The 16,836-nt window shown below is 43.5% G+C and overlaps 3 protein-coding genes across 7 annotated transcripts; 2 read left to right on the forward strand and 1 right to left on the reverse strand.

The window, feature by feature from the left end:
* The first annotated feature begins 1,010 nt into the window (after positions 1 to 1,010).
* LOC140781985 (uncharacterized) lies at positions 1,011 to 1,448 on the forward strand. The gene has a single exon (XM_073128299.1). It carries the CDS (start codon positions 1,011 to 1,013, stop codon positions 1,446 to 1,448), a length of 438 nt encoding a protein of 145 aa, XP_072984400.1.
* Positions 1,449 to 2,616: 1,168 nt separating this feature from the next.
* On the forward strand, positions 2,617 to 3,321 carry LOC140781986 (uncharacterized). The gene has a single exon (XM_073128300.1). The coding sequence runs from the start codon at positions 2,617 to 2,619 to the stop codon at positions 3,319 to 3,321; it is 705 nt and encodes a 234-aa protein (XP_072984401.1).
* A 4,444-nt stretch (positions 3,322 to 7,765) lies between these two features.
* Positions 7,766 to 16,833, reverse strand: LOC140782337 (sucrose nonfermenting 4-like protein). Of its 5 annotated transcripts, none has more exons than XM_073128854.1 (14): positions 16,369 to 16,833; positions 16,118 to 16,212; positions 14,419 to 14,506; positions 13,659 to 13,844; positions 13,035 to 13,169; positions 12,846 to 12,905; positions 11,933 to 12,022; positions 11,551 to 11,685; positions 10,680 to 10,821; positions 10,402 to 10,575; positions 9,497 to 9,560; positions 9,340 to 9,409; positions 8,208 to 8,325; positions 7,766 to 8,129 (listed from the first exon to the last, which is right to left on the reverse strand). In XM_073128854.1, exons 3-14 carry the CDS (start codon positions 14,485 to 14,487, stop codon positions 8,011 to 8,013), a joined length of 1,362 nt encoding a protein of 453 aa, XP_072984955.1. In that variant the 5' UTR covers positions 14,488 to 14,506; positions 16,118 to 16,212; positions 16,369 to 16,833; the 3' UTR covers positions 7,766 to 8,010. The 5 variants fall into 5 exon arrangements, with proteins under 5 accessions (XP_072984955.1, XP_072984954.1, XP_072984951.1 ...); XM_073128853.1 differs by having other exon boundaries at positions 13,035 to 13,172; positions 16,369 to 16,509; XM_073128850.1 differs by having other exon boundaries at positions 13,035 to 13,172; positions 16,118 to 16,263; positions 16,369 to 16,508.
* Between the last annotated feature and the right edge of the window lie 3 nt (positions 16,834 to 16,836).

Here is a 16,836-nt window from a genome sequence, read left to right on the forward strand (position 1 = left end):
TATGTAATATTATCCACCCACTTGGAGCATATCAACCTTTGGTCGCATCTTGTCCGCATTATTTGAGACACAGGATGTGGGTCCCACCTGGCAAACAGCGTACAGTGGACCCCAGGGATTAGATAAAAATTAGCTTGTCCGTCACATCGATGCCTATCCGTACGGTTACTTAAGTGATCTATAAAATCGCCCGTAAGAAGAGTTCGCCGCAGTACTTGAGGCTATGGTTGACCGCCACGCAGATTGTTGTAGTAAGTTGCTGCATCAGGACTAGCATAGAATTCTCTCCCCTCTCTGCTTACTATCAATTTTCGATATTCACATTCTTTTTAGACTTTGCGAGGTCCGGTTATCCCACGCTGGGAGAGAAGCCAACTCGGCAGCTGACTGGGCAGCAGTCAGGGCCAGTGTGGCCTCGGGACATTGCCAGGTGGAGCGCCTAAGCGACGCTCCACCGGAACTTTGTAAGGTTTTAACCGCCGACACTGACACGTGGCGGCGGAAAATTAATAAATAGTTGAACCCAGCTCTTTACTTCAAAAAAAAAAAAAAAATTCTTTTTAGACTTTGAAGAGAATTCTAATTATGGTCAAACCGATGGCGGAAAAAATGAGCTCCTGCGAAACAGAAGACGACGGAAATAGGCCCCCAGCCCCTGCTGGAGGAGAAGACGTCCACCTAAGAAGGGCCACGGCGTCCAAGCCAGCCAAAGAGAAGGAAGCCAACCCGCCCCGGACCCGAGCAGACAAACCACGTAACACGGGCCTCGCAGCGGCCGGCAACGGGCGGCCAAAGGAAAACATAGGGAGGATCCCCGGTGAAATACTTGCCAAACTCAAGAAGAACGACGGATTTGTGTCATCGTCGACCCCGAGGTGTTGGCCAAATGCGGGGAAAAATGGAAGCGCACCCTCTTTGGGAAGTTCCTAGGCAGAGGACTTCCCCTAGAACGACTCAAAAGCATCCTCGCTAGACTATGGCGAGGCATCTCTGGATTCTCCGCCTCTGACATGGATAATGGATTCTACGCGTTCCGGTTCGACAAGGATGAAGACATGGACTACGTGCTGAGCAACGGCCCATGGACGATCACCGGGAAAGCCCTGAAGCTGATACCATGGCAGAACAACTTCAGACCCTCCCTAGCAGCGTTTGACACTGCTCCGACTTGGGTCCAATTCCATAACCTCCCAAAGGAATACTGGGAGTTGGAAGCTCTCATCCAGGTAGCAGCTTACTTCGGGAAACCTCTGGGTGTCGACGAAACAACCATGGATCACACCAGAAGCCATTTCGCTCGCGTATGCATCGAAATCGATCTCTCGCAGCCGCTGAAAACGGTAGTGTGGCTTGGCCCAAAAGAAGACGAGCCGAACAGGACGATCATCTACGAAAGTATCCCGGACATCCGTTACAAGTGTGGAAGGATAGGTCACAAGGAAGAATGATGCAAGGAGCCTAGCAAGGAAAGGGAAACAACCGGAGCGAGCGGTCGGGCCGAAGCAACCAAGGAAGAGGTCCTTACGGGTGAAGGAACCACTCCGTAGACCGGAGCGGCTCCGGCTAGCTCGTCTACGGCCCATGGCCGACGGTGCAAAGGAAGGCCAATAGGAGGCCGCGGCGCGAGCAACTAAAAGTCAGGAGACGGTGCGGCCGCCGGCACGCACCCAAATGGCATACCCAACCAAGATTAGGGAGATCACGGCGACGGCAAAGCGGCTGGGCTGGCCACCCGGCCAACATGCTCCGTCAAACAACCCTAAACACCACCAAGAGGCCAAGAGGAAACCGCCTAACGGCAGCCCTCGAAGCAGACGAAAAAGAGCACTCCACGGCCACAAGCCCGAGCGCAGTGCAGCTCGTACCCCAAGGACGGCGAAGTACACCAAGAAGAGGAAAGCGGCAAAGCCGCGTCAGGGGAGAACAGCGCCACACACTTCCGAGGCCCTCAAAGAGAGGCGTCCAAGCAAGCTCCTAGACCCAGACGTGAGAGTAACCCTGCTCCATCCATGCAAGCAACCGCCAGGGAGGAACCCACACCCGACACGTGGAATGCTCATTTAATTGGAAGCGATGGCAAGGCGGAAGAAACCGCAGGCTCACATGCATACGTAGAGTCTGTCCAAGCCAGCAGGGTGGCCACCATAAATGGGATTGACATCCGCCTAGGCTCTGGCCACGCTGGGTCCGTTCGCTCCGCGTACGTCAAAACCATCCGAAGCCAGACCCATCCATCCACGTACCCGCCAGAGATATTTCAAGATGGCATGGCAAGCTTTCGAACCACGCCGGAGCCCTCCAAGGACCCCAGCTCTCAGGCTAGCCACGAAGGATTAGTGCTAACCGTCCGGCAAGCTCTCCTACCCGCCCAACAGCACAATGCCGAATGCAGCATGGACGAGGACGATACCAACTTGCAACTTGCCCTGGTGGACCCAACCACGTCCATGCACTCAGAAGCAGTTTCCATGGAAACGGACGGCAATGCAGTCGAGCCAGCAGCAGCAGGCGCGGAGAGAGCACCTACCTCTAAGCGAGGCGGTTACACTAAGGTCCCCCACACCTCCAATAGTTTAATTATGAATAAGGCCTTGATATGGAACTTGTAGGGGTGCCATGAAAAAAGAGGTCCTGGATAGATGCCGGGATCTCAACCGGGAGCACAAGATGGAAATTCTGGTCCTCCTTGAAACACATGCGGACTGGGCCAAGGCAGCCACGGTGGCCAAAGCTGTGGGGAGATGCTGGTCTTGGTTCTCAGTGCCCGCGGTAGGAAGCTCCGGGGGGATCATCATCCTGTGGAAGACCAAGCTGGGATGGGTGGATATCCTAGCAACCTCACGCTATGCTACACACCTCGTCTTCACTTCCAAGACCGGCAACACCACGCTCATGTCGGTGGTCTATGCAAGTAACATCCTGAGAGAACAACAACACCTATGGGACGAGCTCCTCCAGCTCGCCACCATAAACATCCCTTGGGTGGTGGCAGGGGACTTCAACGCCTACCTCAGCATTAACGAGAAGAAAAGTAGCGGAACGATCGAGCTCGGCCCGAAGGGAAAAGCTTTTGCCGACTTCATCGAAGCTGCTGGTCTATGCGACCTCGGCTTCGAGGGGCTGCCCTACACGTGGTGCAATAACCAAGCTGGGAGTCGGCGCATATGGGTGAGGCTGGACCGAGTGCTGGCAAACACCAGATGGCTTGGACAAGACCCAATGGCCAAAGTCGCATCTCGACCGCACAGCCCTCCGACCATGCACCACTCCTCCCGTCAACCCCGCGCCCAGCCCTCCAACCGCGTGTCCCTTCCGCTATGAACTGCTCCGGCTAGATTACAAGGAGAGCGAGCAGATAGCGAGGGAAGTGTGGGTTGCCTAGGAAGCCGCGGAACCCCATGCACACCTTCACCCACAAGATCCGCCAACTCCAAGCAAAAATGAAACGCCGGAGTCGGGACACGAGGCGACCTTGAAGCCAAGCCGGTCGATATCGTCGGGAGCTTGAGGTGTCGAGCAGCTGGATGCCGCCGGAAACCTTCCAGCTGACGGCCTCGGCAGACTCCGGAGCCTCTACCACCACAAGGCAGCCCTCAGCAGACAGATCAACATAAAATGGCTGCAGAGATCGAGACTCCAATGGGTTCAAGAAGGCGATCGCAACTCCAAATTCTTCCACCTCACGGCGACGATCCGACGTCACCGCAATAGGATCTCCGGCATCTTCCAAGACGACGGAAGGTGGGTCCAATCCAAGGAAGAAGTGGAGGCGGCCTTCCACGCGTTCTACAGCAGCCTATGGAGCCCGATAAGTTCAAATGATCCCCAACCCACCAGCTGGCCATCCCTACCTAGGAAAACCCCGGACGAAGCTGAGCATCTCACCGGTGCAGTATCTAAGGCAGAAATAAAAAAAGCCCTGTGGAATCTCCCTCGGGGCAAAGCTCCGGGCCCTGATGGTCTGCAGGTGGAGGTGTACATCAAGTTCTGGGATGTCATGGGCAGCGGCCTCTGCGAAGCCATAAGCCACTTCTTCCGCCATGCCACCTTGCCCCACCACCGTGGCGTAACCCTAGTAACCCTAATTCCGAAGAAGAAGGACGGCCCCACTGTGTGTAAAGGACTTCCGCCCAATCTCACTGTGTAATGTCAGCTACAAGATCATCTCCAAAATCCTCGTGGAACGCATGAAAGCCCTCCTACCCAAGCTAGTCGGGCCGGAGCAAGCGGCCTTCATTGCCGGCAGAAGCATCTCTGACAATACGCTGGCGGCCCAGGAAATAGCCCATTCGATGCACCACAACAGAGGAGAGCCACCGCTGCTGATGCTCAAGCTTGACATGGAGAAAGCCTTCGACCGCGTCAGTTGGGCAGCGGTGCACTAGACGCTGACTAGAATGGGTTTCCCTGAGCAATGGTGCAAATGGACCATGGCCTGTGTTACCTCACCGAGATTCGCGCTCCAGATCAACGGACAGCAAACCGAGTGGCTGCTGCCACACTGCGGGCTGCGGCAGGGCGACCCATTATCGCCATACCTCTTCATCCTGGTCTCCCAAAACCTGACGAGTCTGCTCAATGAAAAGACTACTTCAGGCCATCTTCAGGGCTTCAGAACGGGGAACGTCCAGCTCACCCATATACTTTACGCGGACGATCTGCTAGTCACAGCACAAGCCACGCCCCTCACCGTGTCGGCGATCCTCGACTGCCTAGAGAAGTACTCCCGGCTGACAAACCAGAAGGTAAACCTCAATAAATCTGAGCTTTTCCTGCCACAATGGATCAAAACAGAAGAGAAGGAGACTATCTGCAACTCCCTCGGACTCCGACCGGCCTGCATGCCCTTCACCTACCTAGGTGTCCAAATCTCAGGCCAACGTATCAAGGTGAAGGAACACAGCCACCTAGTCGATCGGGTGGCGAAGAAGCTAGCGGGCTGGAAAAGAGGTGTTCTCTCGATGGCCGGGCAGCTCACGCTCATCAAGGCCACCATGCTAGCGATCCCCGCATACTGGATGGGCAGCACGTGGTTGCCGGACTCAGTCTTGGAAGCCATCACCAAGAAAGCCAGAGCTTTCCTATGGGAAAATGGCAACAGACGTGGTATGCACCTCATCGGATGGGACACAGCCACGCGCCCTAAGGAAGAAGGCGGCCTGGCCATTCTAAAGCTCACGCAGGCCCGCACGGCACTCGCCGGAAAGCTGCTCTTCCAAGTGCTGAACCAGGTAGATAAACCATGGGTTCGCATCCTAACGGCAAAATACGGGGTGCTAAACCCATGGGATCCGAGCACGCCTCCCAAGGCCTCCTGGGTATGGCGGGCCCTCTCCAGAACTGCCTTAACCATGCGAACAGGCTGCCGCAAGCTGGTGGGCAACGGCCGATCAACCCGGGCAGCTGTAGACCCATGGATCACTCCAATCCCGTGACCCCAAGAATCGCGCCGCATGCACCCTAGCCTCGCCGGACGAGAAGCGTCAAGCTAGTGAGCGACCGAAGGGGGCGGCCGGGCGAAAGACTACGTCGGACGGTCGGACCTAGCCTTCGAAATCACCTCGGCTCTCTCGATAAGGACCGAAGAGCCAGACAGATGGATCTGGTGGCCACACCGGGAAGGAGAGCCACGAGCTAAGTCCATCTACACCCACCTTCAACCCGGCAGCCAGCCCAGCTGGGATGGGTGGCGAGCGCTGTGGCAGCTCCCGTTGGCGCCGCGGGTTCACCTGTTTATTTGGAAGCTCTGCTGGGGCAGACTGCCCACCCGAGCCTACCTGTATGGGCTCCGCATCGGGCCAGACGAGAAGTGCGCCCTGTGCGGCATACACCCGGAGACGACAGACCACCTATTCTTCTCATGCAGATACGCGTTGGAAGTGTGGGCCCTGCTAGCTCAGGAGCAAGCCGGGACTCCAACCGAGATAAGCCACGTCGGAGCTGACTGGCTCTGCGACGAAACTCAGGACCCTGCTTGCAAAGCCTTAATTGCGGCAACCCTCTGGACGGTGTGGAAACAGCGGAACGCGCGGGTATTCCGAGGCGAAAACGACACGGCGCAAACGGCAGTCCGTAGGGCGATGCAACTTGCTCGGGACTACGCCAAACCAACCCGGCAACCGCCCAAGCACACTAGACCACGGACCGAAAGCAAATGGGTGGCCCCACCCCTGGCTGGACCAAAGTGAACGTGGATGGCGCCCACGCACCGGGCGACTACTAAGCGGGAGTTGGAGCTGTGCTCAGGTCAGCAGACGGCGCGCTCCTGCAGGCAGCTTGGGAGCCCACACCGGCCGGTTCGGCCTTACAAGCCGAGGGCATGGCCCTCCGGCTCGGGCTAGTCCTAGCTAGGGACCAAGGGCGGTGGTGGTAGAAACCGACTCTCTCGAGCCGGTGCGGATCATGAAGTCGGAGCTCTACGCCCCCGGGAGCTCCGAAACCTAGTTGCCGAGTGCAAATCACGGCTCGGCTCTCTCCCAAACTATCGCCTCACCCATACATACCGAGAAGCCAACCGTGCGGCCGACCGGGCGGCCAAACGGGGCAAGGCCGCGTCGCTCTCCGTCCGGCTAAGGCCGGGGGACCCCATTCCCGCGGAACTTTGTAACCGACTAACTTTCGACGCCTTAACCCCACTTGGGCGTTAAGCCAGCTTAATAAAGCTCTTATTATCAAAAAAAAAAAAAATTCTTTTTAGACTTTAGAAATAAACCGACTCCACTGAACTCATATTTACCTTGCTCACTACTAAAATCCAACTCAAAATAATTATTAAAAAAAGATTATGTGGTGGTTTGTAATTACTTGACTTAATGACTTAATTTGGTTGACTCAATAGTACGACTAGTTTAAAGAAGTAATTCAAAGTAATAATTCGATGACGCTCGCAGCTTAAAATTTAAATTAGACAGCTTAGTATACTAACTTTCTGACTCATGAACGAATAAAAAATAAATAAAAAAAGAAATCCTAGACTGCATAGAAGAAGTGGAGAATGAATAGAGTTGTGATGTCAATTTCTTTTCACAGAACACGACAACAGGGGAGATTGAATGAAAGTAGGTAAAGAGATTTACTTGAGCTATTCTTTAAAAAAAAGAAAAAAAAAAGTTAATTCTTGTCAAGTTCCAAAAGGTTAGAAATCTTTGCCGCTGCAATAGAATAGCTTGTAATATGCACATTTATCCATCTGGGCCCAAAAGCATTAGTGGTGGATCTCCTGCTGTTTAATAGAATGAGCTGGACTATGATTGATCCTGGGCCCCTATTAAAGGCCCAATTCTCTTGCTTGGCCCATATCTTTCTATGCTAAAATGAGAGGGAAGACTGAGACTAGTTTTTTATTTATTTATTTTTAATCTAAATCTACGTCGATCTTCATATTCTTAACTAGAGACATTTCCCCTCAACTCTAGTGTACCTTTAAATTTGATGCTTGTTAACTACAGGAAATATGAAATATTAATAAAGAAAAGAATTATGCATTCTTTACTTTTCAGATTAGTATGGAAGGTTAGACACTTAAAACTTTCCAAGCATGTGAATTAGATGTTATACAGAAAGGCAAGCATTTATACTTCCCTAACAAAGTTTCACCTTATCCCCAGTGTTATTTGATTTAATTGAACCAAAATAGTGACCATGCATCAAAGATGACTAACACCACTTTGAAGTCATGATCATCATCACAGTACAATTCACTGCCATTCTGTATGTAGGGTGATTAACTCATTCTCTATTTCAGTTTCATAACCAACCAAAAACATACATGAAGATTTTTTTATAAAAAACAACCATGAAAATTTGATTCAAAAGAATATTCCCCCCATTTACAGGCCTCTCGTGGCCCTGCATCAAAATATGCCAGGCTCTAAGTTAACGAGGCCTCTCCAAATTAAAGAAAAACAGAAGAAAAAAAGGGGGGGAAAAAAGAACGTCCTAACAATGATTCCATCCGTGCAATAACCACAAATATGGCAGGCCAATGACATCCTTACAAGTTAAAATGACTTAAACATTACTTGCTGATGCTTGAGGAGAACCAAGCAAGAATCTGAATACATCGCTTAGCGAAATAATTCCCTCTACACGCTTGCTTCCAGCTTCCACAATGACAAGACGCCGAACACCTAAATCAAGAAAGAGGTCCCTCTCAAGAATGACTTACAAACAAAGGAAGATAAAGTGTACTAGAGAAAATATATTACCAGGATTTGATAAGCGCTCCATTACTTTATGCAGTGGATCAGAACGAAGACACATTTGGCACCGTAGACCATTGAAGAACCCATATGGTGAATTTGCATCTTGTCCAAGTTGTAGAGCCTGGTTTTAGTTCAAAGAGAAACACTGAGAACCTAGAGTTGTCATCTTTGGCTGAAATGCTAGTGATTCTAACTGATTCTTCACTAAATAAATATACGGAGGAAAAGATCCAATTTTTCTCATTATCCCATATATGGCTTGGATTTGGATAGCTGATTGCTCAGCTTTAGCTCAGTTTGATTGAAAAGCCAAGAAAAAGCTTGAGAAACGGATTTCAGCAATGCTACTCACACCGGAGATCAACAACAATGAAGTCTCTAGTTCAAAGTTCAAATTATTTGGGGTCAGATATATGGATCATTTTCCTCTATTAAGCTCTCTTTAAGGGCAAAGGCATGGGACATTTAAATAATCACAATTTACCTACCTACCTAAACCTTCAATTCATCCAAAATAGCAGCAACATGATAGGCTGGCAACAGATATGAACTTGGCATGCAATCCCATAGTAGAGATTTCCAATGACTAGACTCAGCAAATTCACAGACATACTTATGCCCTATAATGATAGACTCCCTAGAAGAGGAATAAGCTTCTAAATAATTTTGCAAATCTTATGAACAAAAAAGCGTATTCTACTTGGCATGTTACTATAAACAGAAAAACTAATGCACTAGAGTCAAGAAAAACTAGCACACTAAAATGGCATTTCGTTTCCTTGTGTCATGTGTCAGCTGACTTAACTGCTAGCAACAAATGGTACTACTCGATATTGCCCAAGACAGGCAGCATACCATATGACACATGACACAGGCAGCATACCATATGACACATGACACAGGCAGTATACCATAAGACCCAGCTCACATCACACATACATCTACTGAAAGAAAATTTAGGTTTTGGAAGAGTGGAAGGATGAAAAGTTGAAATAAAAGATGCCCCTATATGAGGCTACAGTTTTTCATAGCAAGATATACACTACACATGATAAATATGTAGGCCAGAGACCTTGATATTCTCAGATGAATGATTTTACTCTGAGAATCTAATGTAGAACCAAGAAGCCAATACCTGATGAATACTGATTTGATCAAGGTGGATCTGCGCATAAGCTCTGTCTTTAGCCAAAGCAGTGATGTCACTGTCAGCAGAATGGCAGTAAAATTTTAAAAACAATGAATGGAAAATATTTCAGTTCCATTATAGAATAAATCAAGATGCAACATACCTTCTAGAATACACATCCAGCAATGAGTCATTTTCATCAACTATTGGTATTGAACTAACTTGAGCTGTAGACAACCAAGACAGTAAACTAAGACCAAGAAACAAGGTGGCAAAAATATACATAATAACAATTACAAGAGATATTCTTTTAAAAAGGTTATAGATGCAACGTTAAGAACCCATTCATCGCACACACCAAAAATCAAACTGATCCAACAGGAAACTCAAAAGAACATCCTTAAACAAATCAGTCACATGAACATGGGTGTCTCATTTCACTACCTGTTGCAGGTGAGACTCATCTCGAATTACAATTCAGTAGGAAAGATATAAAATGTGTGCATTTTTTATAATTTACAAAGAAGGCAAAGCCATGGAATACTAGCAAGTCTTCACTGTAGACCATTAAAAAAAGCAACTCACAACTTTCAAATGATGTTGCATCCTCCAAGAGAGAAGCGTGTGCTTGATTGATTAATCACCAATTCTAAACTATCAACAAAAAGCAGGAACAAACTAAAGTTTGTTAATATATTAAGTGTAGGCATACTAGTTGACCCTCCACCACATAACATAGTACATTGAAATTTTCTTTGAATTTTACTTCTCCACACTAACAATCTTCATTTCAGCATAATAGCAAATTAACCACTTCCGCAAGTACTTAAGGCATAAATATTACCATAACTCCTGTACTTATTTTTTTTTTCAAAAAAACTGCTACTTGCATTAATTTGTTTCATGCAAAATAATAGGTATTTCTCTCTGCTAAAATCTTACTCATGATCATCAGCTATTAAATTTATTTATGTACACAAATTGAGATTTCACACCAAAAAATGATAACTAAATCTAATTCACAAAATTTATTCGCAATTGATGCACATACTGGATTGAAGAGCTCACCTTGGACTAATAGAGATAAGGCAGCGCTAAGTGATGCATTTGGTCTCAGCATAGCTAGTGGCCTTCCACCATGTTCCCCAATTCTTGGTACCCATGTTCCCAAAGGAATGTTGCATATTGGTTGTTGAAGAATGGGCAATGAACTATAGGAGTGCCTGAAGTACCGGCAGATACCTAAAAGTGTACAACTGTGGCAATTCAGTGCTCATAGTTGTGTCATAAAAAGAATAACACCAGTGCCGATTTAACTAGGCAAGCTAGAGAGTAACAGTACTTACATTTCAGTATTCCTGACAGAGTTCCAAGATGAAGCAACTGGGGAAACGAGCCATCATGTGATGAATGAATGATTGGGATTGTCGCTACCTCATTCTGCAGAATCTTCATCGCTATGTCCTTCAATGAATCATAGGGTCCAGCCTGCATGAGCGGGAAAATATTTCTATGTTGACTTCAAGATGAACTTTTTGGTATATTTAGTTTGAAGATAACCAGACAGGTAAACTAGAGAAGAAAACTAAAGGTCAAGACAACTCAAATTAAACAAATTAAAAAATCTACATAACAATAAATAAATAAATAAATAATGCAAGTATAAATTAGAATCAGTAACCCACAAACTTGAAAACTTACAAATGTGAAAATACTCAAAACTAGCATGAAAAGGTAAAAAAAAATTCTGACTCACATGTGACTCACATGTAACTCTTAATTAATAACTGTAAAAGCACTTGCCTAGCATGACAAAATCATATTCAGTGACAACTGTCTCTCAACCCAGTTCAAACAAATAATGACAATTTTAAGTCAAGCATAAAAAGACCAAAAGATGGGTGAGCACAATAGCAAACATTTTGAAATGCCATACATAGGAAACAAGATCCAACTCCAGATAGAACTAAATGGATTTTCTAAGTGAATGATCATATCACTAAGCTTCCTAGAAAGTATCTACTCACAATAATGAAGAAAAGACACGACCATCCAATGTTTGGTCATTTAAACTCACCAGTTCCATGGCATCATAGAGGCATAGAGAAAAGTATGATGCCTTATAGGTCAAGGAAAAAAGTAATTACACAATATAGAGATTTCCCTATAAAGAGAGGAAAGTATAAAAACCACAAAGGTGAGCCAATCAGAACTTACATGAATTAGATTCATGTGGTGCGCTAACCCATGAGGATTTATCTGTCTGCTAAGTTGTTGTTTTGCCTCTTTCCAAGCAGTTATTGTATGGGTTTCAAGCTCTTCCTCAGTAAGATGTGACCCATGATTAGCAAGCTGTAATGAGATTACGACAATCTTCTAATCATATGCATATAAAAATGAAATGAAAATGTTGTGAAGATGGCAGAAGAAGAACATAGGATGATTTTCCTTTGTCAAAGATCGTTCATTCAGATGTATGAAGACAATGCACAATTCACATAAACCTATTAGCATGATTAGGTTAACGACACCAAAAAAATTATTCTGGAAGATTAACTGTACAAGATTTGATTGAGAAATAGATAAAAACTTATAATACCTCTTTCAATATCAAAATGAAATCGAGTGCACTGAGTACTCCAACAAATTGGCCCCTGTAAGAATCCCATAAGGGAGCCACAGGAATCCCCTGTAAACATATACACCTTAGAAAATATGCTAATCAAGTTATAACCAGAACACTTCTTGAATAAAAAAATAATTTTTGCATACAGTTCTTAGTAAAATATAATCTCTCTAGCTGAAATTAAGGTGACTAGTGCACTACAACGTATAAGTAGGAACTTGAAGATAACGATTTTGAGTCAAAGAATACAATTCAAAGAAACGCTCTACTTCAACAATTCCAGATTTTAGGTAAAATTAAAGTGGCATAAGAAGAAATTGCATATTGAAAATACTTCCCGAAAATCAGATCCAGATAGTATTGATATGCATGTACATCAAATAGTTACACGAAAGAAAATTTCCAATAGAACATATAACGGGTATCTTGGAGAGCTGTATTTATCAGGCTATGATGTGAACCTAAAGAAGGACCGCAATTCTCAGGTCATTATTTTTATCTTTCAACTTTCCAGATCATGGTATGCAAGTGTCAACCTAATGTGTAGTATTACCTAAAAGATTTTATGTAGTCTTGTAGGTCAACATTATACTCTCTTCATATCAATCAGGATATACAAATTATCAGTGAAAGCTTGTTGAGAATGTTTTTCCATTAATTCATCATAACTATTCAACTGAAAAATAAATGTTTGTCAGAAAACTGCATAAAATTATAATACAACTTATCAAGGTAATCCACCAAAAATAGAAAATGAAAAGTATCATTCACTTAAACAGAGCAGAATAAAACTTCCCTAAACTTATCATGTTAAAGTCATGTCAAAGGTAAGGAAGAAGGAACATGAAACTCGCTATCAAGTTTAGCCTCACAGAGTTTTGAGTACCTGCTCATAAAGGATGTGAAATGCTTGTTTAACGGGCATATTGGCATCAAGGGCAATGACCTGAACCACAATATGCTCTCAATCAAAAACTTAAACAGTAAACTGACAGCAACCACAAAGAAATTGCAAGATAAATGAACTATGAAGATACTAGAAAGAGCTACTTCGAGAAAAGGCAAACTACAACACCTTTCCAGAATCTGGAAGCAATTCATATGCAGTGTGCTCTGACAAGAATGTTGAAATTCGTTGAAAGGAGATTGTCATTTCACCCTCTGAAATTCTAAGATTTGTCTCCTGCAGGGACCCACCTGATACAGTGACCTGCTTTGATATAACAGAAATGGAAACACAGACAAAATCAAGATGATGAATTTAAAATTGTTAATCTCAATGAACTGGTAAATTTGATATGCATGAAGAAATTATATGTATTAAACTATTAATAGGATTGAGAGCCTTTGATTATGGAAACGCAAGCAGCAATTCCCAGTGCACCTTGATAAGCAGCAATAGAATCACTCTTAATTATGATTACTTGATTACCACACTGATGCAAGAAAGGCTTCTTACTCACCAAATCACTGCACTTTTACTCTCTAGTCTATACTAATAATGTGTTCTATAAATTTTAAGAATGATAATAATTACAAGAATCCTACTGATCAGATCAACAACTGCAGATATTCTTTTGCTTTAAAGTTGAAAATAACTTGGATAAACAGATCCAGTTCCCAATCTAAGCCAGATTAAATTAAAGAGGATAAAGGAAATTGGCAATATTCAAAGCGGGATTGTAAAGACGCAACCTACCACTCGTTCAAAGTTTTCACTATCTACATCCATGTTCATTCTGTTTCCAGTGGTCTCAGGGCTCAAGATTGCAGGTACAGAATTAGGCTCCCGTGTAAGAAGCAAAGTGTTCACAATCCCATAGTTTCCTGACACATAAGGTTGCCGCTCGTCGTGCTTCCATTCCCCATCAACATAGAACTTGTACTGCATGAGGCATGGTGATAATTAGCCAAAGATCTAAAGATTCAGAAGGAATAGCAGAAGCACCCAAGATTAAAGAAAAAAAATGTACAATGACCAACATAATAACATGACAGGATTTCTCAAAGGAATACGTCGGAAGAAACTAGAAAATGGTGCAGAAATCCAATATAATGTTGCAATAAAGGATGCACATGTACGGTTCTCCCTAGTGCATGCTTGAAGAAACATTTTGATCAAATTCAAACCTAATCACCCAAGATTATGTTGCAATGAAGTATGCACATGTAAGCTTCTGCCTATGCATGTTTGAAGAAAGATTCTAAAATCAAATTCAAATCTAAGCACATCATTTATGTTGAATAATGATACTTCTCAATCCAACTAAAGTAGCAAGACAAATTACAAAAATATATCCAAGTAAAAACCAAAGAAAAAGCTATCAAGAAACCTCTTCCAAACCCTCAAAAAGATATAAACTTAATATATCTTGTACATGGAAAATATACTATATTAACATACAAGAACATGACGAAGATACCAGCCTACCACACATAAGAGCCGGTCATAAGCTAACCTGATGACTACCAGGCGTCAAGCTGCAAATAGCCTGAAAAACGGTAGGACAACCCTCCACAGGAGACATCGGTAAATGTTCACTCCATCTAAAGAATGTGCAAAACAACAGTTTCAGTAGAATTGGTATTCATATTGAAAACAAAACATTCACAAAACTATGGATGTTAACAGCTGGCAGCATGATGAAAAATTATTTTACTCGTACTATTACAAAATATCAATAAAAAACCAATGGGCAATCTTTAGAATCAGTTAAAGGAAAGTCCTGTCAGACTGGGGAATCGCTTCTGAGGCACAAAAAATAAATGAATGAACAAAAATGCAAATTAATAAAAATAATGAAAGATCTTATAAAAATATATATATAAGAAAAGAGAGCATGGGTTTCTGAGCATTTTGGTTCACTACAAGTCTAGAATATTTTGTAGCTTCTTTTTATGCATATACTACTACATATGAGGTATTCCATCATCTGTTACAGTATAACAGAATATAAAATATACATTGAGAAAGAAAACATATTCACAATATAAGATAAGGTGATTATACAAAAATATGCCATCACATGTTATTATATCATCTAAATATGCTGCGGTCAATTATACTATTTAAATATGGCATATCAAATGTAATATAGGTGTCGAGAGTTGCACGTATCTAATCAAAATATATAAGAGTAATGTCTTTGATCATTCACTATCTCAAATTGAGGTAAGCATATATATATAATGTAGAAATAATTGACAAAAATTAAAAAAGCAAGTTAAGTGTCCATCATGAAGGTAGGAATGCCCAAAAAGTAAAAACTGTAAACCATCGACTTCATATTTGTACGGATGATGGACACAATTTTTTTTGTCATATTTTGCCCAGGTAATTGAATGGGTTAAAATATTTACTTTCATTAAACACGTAAAAGTTTTAGCACTGAAATCCTATGAATCCTATTTAAATCTAAAAAAGGAGATAATCTCAAGAGAAATTCTGGATATTTTGCATTCCTTTTTAACAAGGATAAAGAAAAGCATACCAATATGAAATAACTTCAAATCAAGCTCATTGAGCTTGGGGTAACTCACTTCTGCCAAAATCACCAAAATAAGAGGACCCAAATGGTGGCATCTTGGAAAAACTTCTAGGCAACTTATCATTGGTTTCACTATAAACTGATTCATTTTGACCAAAACATTATGGTCAATCCTAAAATGCCAATTCTTGTTAATATTGTTGCCTATTGAGAGAATGTATGCAATAGAATGAAGCAGATATAGTCATACACATTATCTTTATGTGCCTAGAAAGGCTAGAATATAGATATACATAAATATTAATCCCATATTCCTACAAATATTGCTTAGTTTTAAGTTTGTCATTGCTTTACACCGAGTCCCATAACACATGCTTCCCCTTACTGACATTTCAAAGATACTTTCACGAAATTTCATATTGTCATGCCTACCTGAAACAATTTCTAGGAGCAGTAAGGAAACAATCAGCTAAAAAACAATATCCCGGCAAAATACAGCTCAAATTTCATCTGTTACATTGTTTGAAAAGGAGGAAAGGAACAGCAATTTATCTTGCAGCAGAATTATAGATAAGGCAAACTACAAACATATAAAACATACTTATTGCCAAAAAAAAAAGGGAAAAAAAGGAGGAAATAAAAACAGATTTATGAGAACACCGTATCAAACCTTGTGAATGACCCAGTGAGAAAGACTCTTCTCCCTCCATAAGGCCACACAAATCGCGTCGGAATCAGCGCCCCTCCTGGAGCTCCACTTGTGTCCTGAGAAGGATCCATCCCAAACGAAAACATTTTCCAACTCTTTCAAGAAATCTATCCGGCCAACAAATACCCGTGAATCCTCTCCTGCTATTACCAACTTCCTTCTATCCCACGCAAAAACCAAAAACAAAAAAAAAAACAAAAAAAAAAACAAACCTCTCTTTTAGCTTCCTCCTGCGACGGGATCCTCCACCGGTTCGCAGAGGACCCCTCAGCAATCAAGCATTCAGAGCCAAAAGATCCGTAGACACAAACCGGTGCATCGATTCACCGAGAAGTAACCCTAAAAGCCCAACCTTGCTCACAAAATCCACACTTTTCAACCAAATCTTAAACAAAAAAGAATCCAATTTCTACAAATCCAGTTTCTCCCAATAAAAATCCCTCGATTCCAATCCGAACCGAAACACGAAAATGAAAAAAAAAAAAAAACCCTAGGAACTCACTAAAATCTAGTAGTCGCACAGCCCCTAGCGATAAGGAGATGACGGAACCCTAATATTTCTCGAGAAAGCTCAAAGCGAGTGCAAGACGCGAGCGAGATTGGAGGAGAGATAGAGACGAAAGGAGAGCGAGGAAGAAAAATATAATGATTGACGAAGAAAAGGATAATATTTCCGTATT

This window comes from Typha latifolia, chromosome 2 (assembly GCF_019914945.1).
Source record: "Typha latifolia isolate L0001 chromosome 2, TyphaL0001v2, whole genome shotgun sequence".
Lineage (NCBI taxonomy): Eukaryota > Viridiplantae > Streptophyta > Magnoliopsida > Poales > Typhaceae > Typha > Typha latifolia.

What these genes read in the sequence shown, in the direction of transcription:
- LOC140781985 (XM_073128299.1), top strand. Translation starts at nt 1,011, where the DNA reads ATGGATAATGGATTCTACGCGTTCCGGTTCGACAAGGATGAAGACATG.
- LOC140781986 (XM_073128300.1), top strand. Translation starts at nt 2,617, where the DNA reads ATGAAAAAAGAGGTCCTGGATAGATGCCGGGATCTCAACCGGGAGCAC.
- LOC140782337 (XM_073128850.1), bottom strand. Translation starts at nt 16,242, where the DNA reads ATGTTTTCGTTTGGGATGGATCCTTCTCAGGACACAAGTGGAGCTCCA. An exon ending in CTCACTGGGTCATTCACAAG is followed by an intron (nt 14,507 to 16,117) that starts GTTTGATACGGT and finishes CACATTCTTTAG; the next exon opens with ATGGAGTGAACATTTACCGA. An exon ending in TGACGCCTGGTAGTCATCAG is followed by an intron (nt 13,845 to 14,418) that starts GTTAGCTTATGA and finishes TGCCTCATGCAG; the next exon opens with TACAAGTTCTATGTTGATGG.